This window comes from Eretmochelys imbricata, chromosome 11 (assembly GCF_965152235.1).
Source record: "Eretmochelys imbricata isolate rEreImb1 chromosome 11, rEreImb1.hap1, whole genome shotgun sequence".
Classification (NCBI taxonomy): Eukaryota; Metazoa; Chordata; order Testudines; family Cheloniidae; genus Eretmochelys; species Eretmochelys imbricata.
The window spans coordinates 16,996,484-17,011,395 of NC_135582.1; the positions used below are offsets into that span (position 1 = coordinate 16,996,484).

The window sequence follows — 14,912 nt, forward strand, 5'->3', positions numbered from 1 at the left end:
AAATCTCATTTTGTCCCCAAACTCTCCCTAAAATATTTCTAAACCCAAAGAATCTTAGGATTCTTTGAGTTAACATCAAACGTCCTTTTATTCATGCAAATAGTCCTAACAAGACCACAGTTGTTTTTTGTTTTTGCTTTTTTAATTACATTTTGTGCGTACAACGACATAAAAGCATAAGCTGAAAAGCCAAGTGGCAGATTTTGAGTCTTAATTATTTGTTTCTTCATATTTGTAAGTTTGAATTAAACTTTGTACTCCTAAATTTCTGTGTGGTTGAATTACTTCTGTATTTGGAAGAACTTAAAGTGGGGTCATAGAAAATACCTACCAGTTAAAAGTGTTGTGAACGGGAGCTGGAAATTTGGATTTGTGCATTTAATTCTGGGGGAGTGGAGAGTGCTTTTTTGCTGCTTTTGCTCTATAAATAAACAAGGCCTAACATTTGTTTGCTTCCTCTCTCTGCCCCCATCACCCCTGCTCAAGTATTTTTTTCTGCCCCCCCCCCTTTTTTTTTTTGGTAAAGTTTATCAATATAATGTCCAGTCTAGTCTTTGTTTCGCTGGAAGTCTCTCTGAGAAGGACCCAGTGGCTTGGATTGGGGGTTCTCTCATTCCTTAATTGAAGAGGCATGTGCATTAAATCTTTAGCCAAAAGACTTTTTTCCAACTGTTTGTTCAAACTGTTTGAGCTTAATAGGTGTTAACAAAAATAAAACAATCTTGTGATGTGAATAAAAATCACATCCCCTTTCAGTTAACTAGGTTTCATGTGCATAGCTTCTGTGATGTCACTCCTACTAATTCTCTAGTTATCCATATAATTACATAGGAAAGACTTAACTGAATTTTTAAGAATAGAATAAAAAAATTGATATTCTTAAATTTAAGGTCTTGTTTAAAGTTGGTAATTAGTATTGGTCAGATAACTGAGGGAGAGGGGGTTGTTTTCTGTGGAAAACTTCAACATTTTGGCCAAAAAACTGAAAATCTTAAGCTGAAAACAGAAAATTTTGATTTGGTAATGTCACTATGGTACATCATAAGAGATGTAGTCTGTCTAGTAATCTGGCCCATAGAGGAGAATGGGGTGGTGAGGCACTTGGACTACATCTCCGTTGAGGTGATGTGGTAGCATTTCTGAATAAAATCTTAGCATTTTTCAACCAGAAACTTCATTGGCGTAGAGATTGGTTGGTTGTGGGGTTTTTTTGGGGTGGTAAGGGTAAGGTTGTTGTTGTTTTTTAACAGGTCAGTCTGTGGAAAGTTATTGGGGTTTTTTTGTTTGATATTTAGTAGGAAGGTCAATTTTCTGTTGAAACAGTTTTGATGGAAAATTTTGACCAGCCCTAGTAATTAGGAAGTTAAATTAAAATAGAAAAAATATATCAGGTGCCCTCTTTGTTCCTTGATGATGGAGATAAAGAAACAAAAAAGGGGAGTAGTTCTGTTTTTTTTTTCCAGATTACGTGTAAAACTTCCTAATTACTGATTTTGATGGTCCATCAGCATCTAATACCATTAGACTCTTGAATAAATAGGTAATTTAGTTTAATGAACAGTATTGACTGGAGTGGGAAAATAAACATTTACAGAGTTATTAAATCAGTGATTCTTTACATGACAAAGCAGAATACCTCTTAGGAAGGTATCTGTTGTCAAGCCTGGTTTTACATTTGGGATCATTGACTTGATGGATCATAGTTTCTAACTTACAGCCTTTCTTAATATCTTAGGTGCTGTTAACTTGATACCGAAATGGCTCAAACTAGGCAAGCCTCACCGTAGATCTTTTGTTGGGCCAATAATTTGTGAACTAAAGAATACTTCAAATTCACAGTAATTCCATGAAATGTCTTATTTAAAAAATATATATATTGTATGGCTCAGTCACTTTCACATTGAAGGTGTCCTGCAAAGAACTTTTGAAAACAAACCTTATGGCTTTACACTTAAAACAAACCTTAACTAACAGATAACCTTGATTAAATCTCTTCTGTACTTTAAAGTATTTGTCTTAATTTTTAAATAAGACTTTTATATTTTTTAGGGGCTGCTTTCTTACCTCATCACTGATAGGCACACTTGCGCTAAGCCTTACAATACCTCTGTCCATAATAGCTGACATGTGCATGCAGAAGGTAATGTACACTTGATTACTGATAAGATTTGAGCATTATTAACAGGCCTAAGTAGGTATCTTTTAATGCAATGCCAGTGTTAAAGCTGAATGTACACAATGTACAGTATTTTCCTATTATTGTTAATTATCAAGACTGAATTGTCTGTCATCCTTCCTGTATGTATCTTAATCTTGTTTGTTACTGCATACTTTATCTCACTGAAATACAACTTCAATGAAAAGTAATTTAAATCACCAAACTCTCCCACTTCAGTTCCCTTACCTGGTCTAATCATTTAACTAAACCTGTAGAACATCATGTAACAGCATCCTTAAATAGCAACTTAATAGTGTAAAATCCTGTCTGTGGCCTGTATATTTTGAAAATATTCGGTTAGTGATGTAAAAAACCTGTAGGTTAATGTTTGCAGAAGATGGACAATTTAAGGCTTAATCCTAGATTTTATGAATACAATAAACATTAAATTGAAATTTGTAAATGAAGCGGTCCCAATTAAAAAAAAAAAAAAAACACCTTATTTCGATGGATATTGTGTCATAGAAGTTAATAACTGTGAGAGAGCACTTCATGTGATTAAAATAAATACCTGAAAATAGTGTGTTTAGAACAGAAATGAGCCACAATTTTTCATTTATATTCCCCCTCAAACTAAATTGTCTAAATTTTTGTTGAATATTCTATTAAAATTAGATCATTTTTGTCATGATTTTCATATAAAATTTAGCTGTCTTTCTGATTGTTTGACTGTAGTATTTTATCAATGGCAAGGAACCCCAAATTCTTAATTTGTTTATATGAATTATAATCTGGATTTAGTGTCCTCATAACACAGGAATGAGGGGTCACCAAATCAAATTAATAGGCAGCAGATTTAAAACAAACAAAAGGAAGTATTTTTTCACACAGTGCACAGTCAACCTGTGGAACTCCTTGCCAGAGGATGTTGTCAAGGCCAAACTGTAACAGGGTTCAAAAAAGAACTAGATAAATTCATGGAGGATAGGTCCATCAATGGCTATTTGCCAGGATGGACAGGGATGGTGTCCCTAGCCTCTGTTTTGCCAGAAGCTGGGAATGGGCGACTGGATGGATCACTTGATGATTACCTGTTCTGTTCATTCCCTCTGCGGCACCTGGCATTGGCCACTGTCGGAAGACGGGATACTAGGCTAGCTGGACCTTTGATCTGACCCAGGTATAGCCGTTCTTATGTTCTATGTATAGTAACACATAATACATTCATACATGTTGAGTACTACTTTGTCTTCATTTTCATTCTTGCTTTAATTGATTCAAAGCTCTCCGTCTTACAGGTTTGTTTTTCTGTTTGCTAAGATCATGGGCTCTTAAAACTTTGCTGCTGCTCCTAATGTTGGAGCAAATAATTATTCCGTTTTGCTGCAAAGTCTAACTATAGCAACTGAGATCACTTGATCTGTCTCTACAATACCTGTTTAACTTTTTGGAATCGCTTTCAAAACTAGCACAAGTACTGCTTGTCGGGGGACGAGAAAGCATACATTTGTGCATAAGTGAGGTGCCTCACAATTTTTGAAATTAGTGTATATGTTATCTTTCTCACCTGTATCGTTAATTCTTCTTTGTACTCACCAAAAAAAAAAAAAAGGATATCTATCAAGTGCATTTTGTACTTATCAAAGGCAAATCATGAAAGCTTCCTTTATGTTCTGACAAATTTAAACAAATGACAGCAATGACTAATAGTTAGTTGTATGTTGCTAAATAAATCGGAAATCCTCCTTTCCCTTAAATAATATTGAAATGGTTAAAGTTCTTTGGTTTAGATGGTAAACCCTAAAATGGATCAGTAAGCAATACAATAATTTAAAAGCAGCCTACACTTATAGCAGTTCGCAGCTTAGAGGATCCGGACTCACTTTGTAGACTGGATTCCCTTCACACATTGATGGCATGCAGCAGCTGTTAAATGCAACAAAATAGTTTAAGGCAGGTCAGGAAGTGGACGTATACTCTATTCCATGGGTGGGCAATCTTTTTGGCCTGAGGGCCACATCTGAGTACGGAAATCATATGACGGGCCATGAATGCCCACGAAACTGGGGGTTGGGGTGCAGGGGGTGAGGGCTCCGGCTGGAGGTGCGGGCTCTGCGGTGGGGCCAGAAATGAGTTCCGGGTGCAGGAGGGGGCTCCGGGCAGGGGGTTGGGGTGTGAATGGGGGGGTGAGGGCTCTGGCTGGGGGTGCAGGCTCTGGGGTGGGGCTGGGTATGAGGGGTTGGGGGTGCAGGAGGGTGCTCCGGGCTGGGACCGAGGGGTTCGGAGGGCAAGAGGGGGATCAGGGCTGGGGAAGGGGGTTGGGGTGCAGGAACGGGTCAGGGGTACAGGCTCCGGGTGGCGCTTACCTCAAGCATCTCCCAGAGGCAGCGGCATGTCACCCATCTGGCTCCTATGTGGAAGTGCAGCCAGACAGCTCTGTGCGCTGCCCTGTCCGCAGGCGCCACCCCTGCAGCTCCCACTGGCCGCAGTTCCTGGAGCGTGAATTGACTTGCACAAGGTCAACCAGCAAATTAGTGGCAGTGCCAGAAATTAACTCAGTCTGCCAGTTGCTGATCACTCCACCACTCTCAATGGCATTTCTTTTCTTCTGAAGTGGGGTCTTTAATCCAACTTGACTCTGGGTAGTTTGTAAAATCTCAAAAGATCAAAGCTCAAGCACAAAGATGATACATAAAAGTACACTAACAATTCCTTATGGACCTCACAAGAAATATTACTTGGATCAATTTATACATCATGTAGATGTCTTGAGTGAACACACAGGTTTCAGGTGTTACTTATGGTTGTTCAGTTTACACTACATTTTTAGCACAGGCTTATTTTAAAAAGTAATTAGCTCATTAGATAACTTATTACAGTAGTTCATTAAATTGCAGTTTTTTATATTACTTTTGAGATATTCTTTTACTTGCTTGTAGAGGGTCTGTCCCCATTCTGATACTTAAATGTGGGGAGACTAAAGCTGATCACAAATTTTTCACAGGGAAAATTTCCATTCTGATGAACAATTTTTTTTTCTATGTGCATTTTTTGTGCATATTATTGTTTCATTTTGATTGAATGTCCCTTTTGGATTTTTTAATACACTGAAAAGCTTTGTTTTTCTTTTTTTGGACTTTAAGGGTTCCCCTTCTCCTCCCCCCCCCCCATCTTCTCACTTTTCCCCTCTACTGAAAAAAAGGGGTAGGAGTATGTTGGTGGAGCGTGAGCCAACTTTACCTGACTGTGTTTGAACACTTTTCCCACTCTTTCCAGTTGGAAAACTAAGTGGAGTTGTCTTTTCCTGCTGAGGAGGGAAGAGTTCTGAAATGTGTGCAACCTTTTGAATATCACAGTGCTGTCACCTTGTCTTCAGAATAATTACGTTGTCACTATAGTCTTGGCAGACCATTCAGGTGCACAAGGATACGTGCTCACTCCATCTTTATGCAGAACACAGCTCCACATCTCTCTGCTGCCTCGGACACCCCCACTCCCTCTATCTCTGACTCCCTCATTTCCCTGGTCTCCATGCAGAGCACTCACCCTGACCCCACTAACATGCTGACTTGCTTCCACTCCACAAGTAGAGCATCCAACCAAGCACTCCCTCCTGTGCCTGAAACCCTGAGGGTAATCTTGCCCAAGGACAAAAATGTAGTTCTCAGTGAAGTTTGTAGTTTGCTCAGTACAAACAAAACTTAGAGGAAACATTGCTACTGTCATGTGTCTCGTTAAAATGCAGGTCTTCGTCTGGCTTTCTTGCCTTATTTTTATGCAATTACATGACACTTTTTAGTGGTTATTTCCCAAAATACAGTATCTTCTGGAAGCTGCTAAGCATTCTGAAGACTGGAATCAGTTTTTATTTTGTTGTTTTCCATTATATCACGTAAGGCTGACTTTTCCCAAATCTTATTTTTTGGACATTGGGTTCAGCAGCATCTGTATGTGTTGTGAAGTCTGTTGTAGTGACATTTTATGTGGGCCACTGTTTTTGTGGTAGGCTATTTTTAAAAGGCCTTTCTTCATGTGAAATGCCAGTCGCCACAAGAAAGAAAATGACAAGCATTAAGATGGCTGAATTCAAACCTGAATAATAGTAGTGGAAGCAGACATGAAATATGATATATTTTCTATTTGGTAGAAAGTGAAAATGTTTTCAGCTTTAGGTGTACAGAAACTACAACTAAAATAAATTATTTCATGCGAATAAGCTAAAGCTTAAACAAAACAAGCCTAATTGTCTTGGCCTTGAAACTTAAGCAAGTCATATAAAAGACATAAACATTGTACCAAGAATATAAAAGTAAATAAAAAGTTCCTCAGTGAATCAAAGTAACTCTTCTCCACAAAAACAGGAAGAATTTCACTCCAGTGCATGTAGGCAGCGATATTTATATCTTTGAAGTGCAAACGGCTCACAAGCTTTTTTTATTATTATTTTTCATATTCTGAGGCAATTTGTTTAAATTTAGTCGCGGCCATGGTTGAATGAACAGGAATCCTTTTTCGTAATTCCCAGAAAACTGGAACGGTTTCTTCTCTGAACTATAAACCCAAATAGATTCTCAGCCCAGTCCTTTAAATAAATAGAATTTATTCTGTATAAGCAAAAAATACACAAAATCACTGCAGCATCTGAAATGGAAGAGACAGCATTAAAGCAATGTTGTGTGACAGATGCGAGGCACACTAATGCAATGGCAACACAGTTTCTTTTAACTTGCTAATTATTTTTATGGCACTCATCACAATAATCGGAACACTTGTACTGTATCTGTTTGACATTTATAATATTAATAAGCCCAAAACATTTAATAACAAATCTCATTTATTTTACTCACTCTCATCTCACTTGCTCTTTCTTCTTTTCCTTATTTTAATAAATCTTTATCTACCTCTGCTTTCTCCGCCTGTCTGCTGGCAACATCTGTCTTAATCCTAGTCCTCTGCACATATCCACTCCTTTCCTCCCTACCTTCCCTAACCCTTTTCATCCTTCAGGCACAACACCCTCTTACCTTTTTCTTGCTCTTCTTTTCCTGCTCCTTGTGGATTTTCCTGTTGCTTTTATTTCTGACTATTATCTCTTCACTCTCACTAAAAACTGCTGCTGCCTCTAGAATCTGCCTTTGGTTACCCTTTTATTAGCAATCTGTCTCCTCCTCCACCTCCCCATAGACATTGCCACTGAGAAACGTGGTAATGGTGTAGGGGTCTTTTCAGCTTCAAATTGCACACTTTCTAGTTCATTTTCTCTTCACATGGCTGTCATCTACCATCCAGGTTTCTGTCTGCCTGTCTCTTTCTCACACTAATTAACACCATTCTGATGTGACCTAGGCAGGCTAGGTCTGTCTTTGGTTTTGAACTTGTGGCTGGATGAGTGCTGAATTCTTCCCTTCCTTTCCCTTCAGTGTCTTTTATAATTGAGCTGGTCTGGATAGAACTAACTCAAGGGAGCATTCCCTCTGAAGCTGGGTGCTTCAGGTTGGCTGTGTTCCCCAGGAGATTTGCCTCTTCCCCTAAACACAGAAGCTCTGAGGAAAAGATAAAAAAAGGGAGAAGTACTAAAATATAAGACATGTGCATGCTTTAGACCTTACAAGTCAAACTTGTTGCAGCTAGTAATACTAGTTAGTATAAAGCACTTTTCATCCATAGATCTCAGTTTGCTTTAGGAAGGAAGGTCGGTATCATAATCCCCATTTAACAGATGGAGAAACTGAGACACGGAGCATGAATTGACTTGCACAAGGTCAACCAGCAAATTAGTGGCAGTGCCAGAAATTGAACCCAGGTCCTCTTAGTCCTAGTCCAATGGCTGTCCCCCATGTTTTTAATGTACCTTTTAAGCTCATTTAAACATTTATTTCAATTGTTTGAAGCTAGGCTCAGTTAGAAATTAATGTGGACACTAATCAATTCTAGTAACTGCAGATACAGATTTCTAAGAATGAAGTGTTGTCCATACTCATTAAAACCCCAAGATTTCCTATCACTGTATAAGACTTTATTTTTTTTCCACAAGGGGGAGCCTTGTCTATGGTTAATCAGCTTTTTCCAGCTAAAAAGAAGCTTTTTACAGACCTTGTAATTTCTGTTTTGAAGCTTTACATATGTAGTAGACATTCCAGATGCTCAGGCTAACTATTACTACCCTAGAGTCAGGTAAAATCTCGTTCATCTAATTTATGGCTCACTTTCAAAACAGGTGAGCAAATAACTTAATAAAAAGTGCTGTACTTCCCTCCCCACACACACACAACACACACTCAGGAAGAACAAATTCTTGTTACTTCCAAAACTATTAGCTTCTCCATATGCTTTATTTGGCAGACAAAAATCAGAACTTCTTTGCTAGGACCACGTCCAAGGATTTTTCTCTTCAAATATTGTTTGTTTTTATTTCTTTAATGCACACATCTCTGAATCTCTCTTTAAATGAGACTTTGGGGGCACAAATTGCCCTGAAATATTTGTTTTTTTTCCAGCTAAACTGATGGTCAGAAATTCAAATCTAGGTGGAGTAGGTATGTTGTTTTTTGACATTTCACTTGGGTTGTCCATACAGTTGTTTCAGGGCTTGGAAAATTCGCTTGCCTCCTCATCTTTGGAAATTAAACTTTCATGGATTAGTGCCATCAACTTGTACAGGTGGGTGGAGAAACAAAGAAAGTGCTTCCATTTTTCAGCAACCAGATGTAATTTAGGAGAGGGGAGATGCATGCATATTTTCCTGAGACTAATATGGAAGATGAAGTCCCCAAAAGAGGGTTTAAAGACCGTACCCTAGTATGAATCCCAGCGCATCTCTTTCCATGCCTGGGAGGAGTGTTGGCTTCTCACCTGAATGTGGATCCACATCAGCTTTTAGCTAGAAGATGTAGTCTCTTGATCTTCTGTACCTACTAATCCTTCTAAGGTCCATGAGTGAATGAGTAAGGATGAGATCATTTGAGAAACTAGAAAAGAGAACCATGTTACCGGGAAGAGAAGGGGAGGAAAAACGTAGGTCCCAATGTAAGGAGGTAAGGAAAAAAGGGAGTTGAACACAGCGGATGACTGAGGATACAATGAACCAAGAGATCTTATAGAAAATGTTAAAATGCAAAAACTGTAACATTGTTCAGCATTCAAAGGAACTGAGACCCAACACAGTTTACAAATAGATTTTATTTTTTTTTCTCCAAGTGGAAATGTCTCTTAAACACATATCCTGACACTATTGTAGCAACAAAGGAGGTAATAAATTACAAATTCAGTTATCTTTACAATCTTGAAGTTAGACACTTTTAACAATAACAAAAGTAGACACTTCTCAATTTTATGGCAGTTGTCACAAAAGAAAAAAGTCCAATGTTAAAAGAAATTACTATTGCACTTTGTTACATGATAGATAAATTATATTCATGCTCTAATTCCAGGTGCAGTTTTCCTGGTTATTTTTTGCAGGGGCAATCCATGTATTTTTCTCATTTTTCATTGCAACTTGCTTATGCCATTACAACAACTGGGATCCAGTGATGGTAGGAATCAGAAGAATTTTTGCCTTTATCTGCAGAAAGCATCGAATTCAGAGGTATGATCACCTATTGTAATTTCCCTAACTTTTCATTCTATCTTCCCTATGTATCCTACCTATTTCAGAAGCCTCAGAACTCTCACCCAGGGTTTTTGGCTCCCTCCCTTCCCCTTCTTTAAGAGCACCTCATTGACTGTTTGATTAGGTACCAGTGTAATTCTTTATCTCCATTCTTTGCCCTAATATCCAGTGAGGGCAGAGACAAAATTATAAAAATCCCTGTGACAGGATTGTCTGTCCTTTAAGGGCCAGAGGTCTGGGTCCTGCCAACCCTATTCATTAATCAGATGCAGCTGAAGGGTGGACATGTGTTCCTTATAAAGAGCTGGGCCATCAGGAAGGAAAGGTTGGCAGAGCCTGCAGGGAATCCATTGGGAGGGGAGGCAGTGGGGGGAAAAAAGCCTCCTGGGAGAAGCCCTGGGAAGAGGTGCAAGGAACGAGGAGGAATCCTGCAACAGGCCTTGAAGCAGGACGGAATGAGAGAGGCAAAGGGGAAAATCCCCTAGTACTTGTAGCCCCGTGGGGGTGGAAGAACTGGTTTTGTTTTGTTTTTTTATCTATGTTTGGAAAATAAAACTATGCCTGGAAAGAGACTTTGGGTATGGGAATGGAGTTTTCATGGGCTGGGGACAAGCCACCATCTTAAAATCCCATTGTACTAAAAAAATTTTCTGCAGTGAATATTCTTTACAGTTTTGGTTTTGCCTAATTATTGTTACCATAGTATTTGCTGTATTTCCGAGACACCAAATGGCTATCTATAGATCTTAATTATGACGACTCTAGTACAATATATGTAATTCACCTAAGTATTTAGTTTTTTAATGAACACTACTCAAGATACTACGTAACTCTTTTATATAGCATTACCATCCTTACTATTCATGTCTCCATGTCACAATATAACCAGTCTTAGCTTTTCTGTAATTACAAAATGAATTTGATATCTCTTTCAGAATGCCAGAGGAAAGTGAACAGTGTGAAAGCCTCATCCCTATGCATAGTGTTTCTCAAGAAGGAGAAAGCTGCTGTTCATAGGCAATAGGTATGTCTAACATGTAAACTTCAAAAGATAAAGTGAATACATTCAAACTCTAAGTAAATTTTTTTCCCTCTTGAGGTTAACACCTTACAATGGACTTGCTAATTATTCCATTACCTTCAGTAGCTTTACCTGTTTTATTAACTCTCATTTCCATGAATTAAAGAAGGAGCTCATATATGTTAGCAGTCTGCCAAAGAGTCATGGAAATTTACCTGTGCAGCACAACATTTACTCACTTGCCCTTTATCATGATTGATACTCTCCCTTGAAATAAATAAAGCTGCTCTCCCTGACAAGTGAGTGTGGAGAATTTTGCAAAGCTAAAATAACTAGAAATGCAAGACTTAGAAAAATGTGGTCATTTTTTCCATAGTCTAATAATGCCTGTTTGGCCTCGAAACAAAATATAGCCCAGCTCTATAATATATTTGCAATCTATTTTTCACCATTCTGCATGCGCAATTTCAAATATGTTTAATACTAGGACTGGAAAAGGTATGGAAAATGGGAAATATAGGATCAAAATCAATACAATTAATTCCTAATGCATAGCATTAATAATTCTGTTTTCATTTTTTTCAGTTTAAAGATGGATTCATACTCAGCAAAGAGACAATCTCCTGGAAAGTCCATAAGGAACCATATTTCAGTGCCTATTCTACATTTGGAAAAAAAGTTTCAGTTCTTTTGAAACTCCTAAACTTTTATTTTCCCATAATTGCCTGTCTTCATCTAGTTCTATCAACGAACAACTTCACTATGTGCATATCACTACAACTATAGGAAATCCCAGTCCATCTAAACTACCAACCTGCCTTATAGAATTCAACTTGAAATTACTTGACATAATCAAGAAAGCAAATGCTGGTCTGGTGATTTATTTTTTGTTTTTGTCTTCACATTTTTGTTAAATGCTGGACAACAAGTTGTTCAAAAATTACTTTAAAAAATGAATACGTTAATAAGTCTGCAGGTTGTCATTTCTTACAGGCTTTCAGATTGAAAAAGCTAAATATGTAGGTTACTTGTAATAGGTACGGATTAACATTTTTGTTCTATAAAGTCTATTTGCATATTAACACATAAAATTAGAAAAATATCTTAATTTATTAAATAAGTACATTCTTGCAACTGTCGGAGCAAGACATATGCAGGTTTCTGGAACACTGCGTATATTGCTTTATCCCATTTTTAAAAACTTTGTAATAGGAAAGGGTGCTTTGTGTTTAAAAATCTGTTATGACCTAACAATCTGAAACTTTTAAAGAAGTGTTAGTATAAAAAGGTTATGTATTTTTAAATTTGGCTGGACAAGCACTTGATGTAAACGTTCATAATTCAGAATCAGTCTCTTTTTGAAAACTTAATAGTCAAAATTATTTAATATGTAAAATTGTAAATAATTCCAAGATGCCATGTGCGCAGCTGCTTATTTGAGGGGGGAAAACATCAAGTAGAATTCTAAATTTTGTAGTTACTATCTTGTCTCAACTGAAATCTTCCAAGCAATTTTAAAGCTAGAGATAATCAAGTTGACTTCGTTTTCCTAATGAAATTATTGTGTAATGGCTAACTTTCACTGTGACCTGAGTTTTCTTCCCTACTGCAATGCTGCTGTTCTGTTTGATGCTGCAAGGTAATGAATTAATAAATATATTCACAAGAATCCTACCAATAGTCATTGCCCTCTTCAAAAAGTAAAATTTGGTAACTTTGGCCCAGGGGTATTATTTACTAATTCATTTTGTCTTTTAGTGAATTGTAATGCTTATAAAGAGTACAGATGGACTTTCAGTCAAGGTGACTAAATCCTCCAGATACCTACAAAACCTACAGTAACATTGCAAGCTTTCTCCTGCTGCTCTGCAATTTGTCTCAATCCTGTTCTGGAGGAACTGACATTTTTCTAGGGATAAATGTCCATTCAGTCTTTGATCTCTATATTACTCCCACCAATAAGGATACTAATTGTGGAAATGGTGGTGGTGATTTGGTGATGTAAAGAAAAAGCTAGTCTAACTAGACTAAACATTTATCCAAGTCTGTGGTCTTAATATAGAAGGATTAGATTTTAATTTATTCAACCCCCAAATCAGTAGATGTAGGGAGAAGTCCATTGTTAATTGAAATTTATGGAGGGTAAGTTAAAACATAGGCTATTGCACTTGCAGGCAAATATTTATTTCTTTGTTCATTTTTATCAAATACAAATATTTTTCTGAATTTTATATCAACGATTGGTCACTAAGCTATGAACAAAATTTATCTGAGGCCAACCTTTTTCAAAGTAGGGGCATGAAGATAGGACCTGAGGTTGGGATTTTCAAAAGATTTATAAGCACAGTCCCATTTGAAGTCACTTAGATACTTTCAAAAATCCCATTTTTTTTGGTCTCAAGTCCATATTTAGTCACCTGTCCTTTATACTCCTATTTTTGAACACTTAAGCCAGAGTTCCTGATCTCTTGCAGAAATGGAGGTCAATAAAAATTGGAAAGAAATACTGATGATGTACATCAAACTGAATGAAAAATAACGTTCAGTTCTACCAAACTGCATTAGTTTTAAACGATCTTAACTAAAAGTGAATGTCTCTGTCTGTCTATTACTTCAGCCGTCAAGTACCCATGAGAAGACAGGAACTTTAAATGCCGCAGTTGAACTATTTTTATATCTGATCTTGGGTATAATTTTTTGGCTGTTTGGCAAGAGGAGAATTCTCCTGATAAGGTTAAAAATGGTTTTTAGGAAGCAAGGTAACTCCAGAGAATTTAAGCAGAATCCTTATTAAGAAAAGCCATTAATTAAGGCATAGTGGCAATGGAATGCAAATATTTGTTCCCTTAAATAATTATTACATCTTCAATTAATATTTGGCTTCTGTCAAGTTTGCGTAATTAATGCTCAACACTAAATCATGTTCTCTGTAGTAGCGAGAAGGGTAAGGATTGTGGCATCTGCGGAGATAAGCCTAGCAAAGCTAATTTTGCTTTCCAACAGGCATATTGCCCTGTTTTCAGAAGAAAACTAAGGTTCACTTTTGAAAGCGATTGCCCATGACCCATAGTTGTTGTAGTACTGGGCTGTAACATATAACTGTGGACCAGAATCCTTATTTAACATTACAAAACATGACAAAGATGTGTGATCTATCATCAAATCCTTGGTTAGTTTATAGAGTTTTACATAGCAGTTTTAAATTGTGTAGAGAAATACATTGTGCTGGAAAAAATGAACATTAATACATAGAAGAACATCTTATCTCTGTGCCTCCGAAGGACATTCAAATAACTATATGTGTAAACAATTCAGATGCTGGGACCTCCTCACTAATTTTCCAAAAAAATATATATATATATATTTATATTTATATATATAAATAAATATTTTGAGAAATCAGATTTGTTTAGTGTCATGATATAAAGTGTTAGATACCATAAATGACTTCAGCAATCTTCTTATTAATGTGAGGCATTCTGGAGAATGGAATGTAAAATACAAAACATATTATTTCCCTGAAAGGCCTTAAATTTTTAAACAGTTGTGCCCCAGCATTACAAGAGATATATGTATTAGAGTATTAATTACTAAAGTTATATATTGTCATATTATACCTGCATTTAATAAGAGGTAATGAGATTTTTCTATACCAACCTGTGATTTTTAGTACAAGAACATCTTTTATATCTTTTTTGTTAGAAAAGTGATTCATGGAGCTTTCTATAATGGTTGCTAGGTAAAGGCACAGGAGATTTAGCTTTTGAATCTCAGGTACCGGTGCAATAGTGGCAACATGTTGAATATAATACTTTTCTTGTTTTGTTTTTGGGTTTTGTTTTTTTTCATGACATGATGTGCAACTGGAATCAGTTTCGTGTTACAGTAATGTGAAGAAGCTATCTCTCCTGGTAGAATTCTCTTTACTGATATGTGCTACCATAACTTGTTTTTTTACTTTTTAATTGGAATGTCTTGATTTTGATTTATTTCCTGTAGGAAGTGTGTACACCATAAAAAAAAAAAATCTTCTCTAACTTTTAAATTAATCATACTTTGAATGTTGTTTCATATTTAAAGAGCAGTGATTTACCACATATACCTACATTATAGAAAAACAATGC

At 36.8% G+C, this 14,912-nt stretch overlaps 1 protein-coding gene across 5 annotated transcripts in view; it reads left to right on the top strand.

The window, feature by feature from the left end:
- The window catches only part of SLC35F5 (solute carrier family 35 member F5), a 55,343-nt gene extending 41,153 nt beyond the window's left edge, over positions 1–14,190 (top strand). For all 5 annotated transcript variants that reach the window (XM_077830591.1, XM_077830590.1, XM_077830592.1 and 2 more), the window contains 4 exons: positions 2,050–2,140; positions 9,589–9,743; positions 10,703–10,791; positions 11,374–14,190. In XM_077830591.1, coding sequence (XP_077686717.1) covers positions 2,050–2,140; positions 9,589–9,743; positions 10,703–10,784 — 328 coding nt within the window. In that variant the 3' untranslated portion in view covers positions 10,785–10,791; positions 11,374–14,190. The remainder of the gene's footprint in view (positions 1–2,049; positions 2,141–9,588; positions 9,744–10,702; positions 10,792–11,373) is intronic.
- Positions 14,191–14,912: the final 722 nt, after the last annotated feature.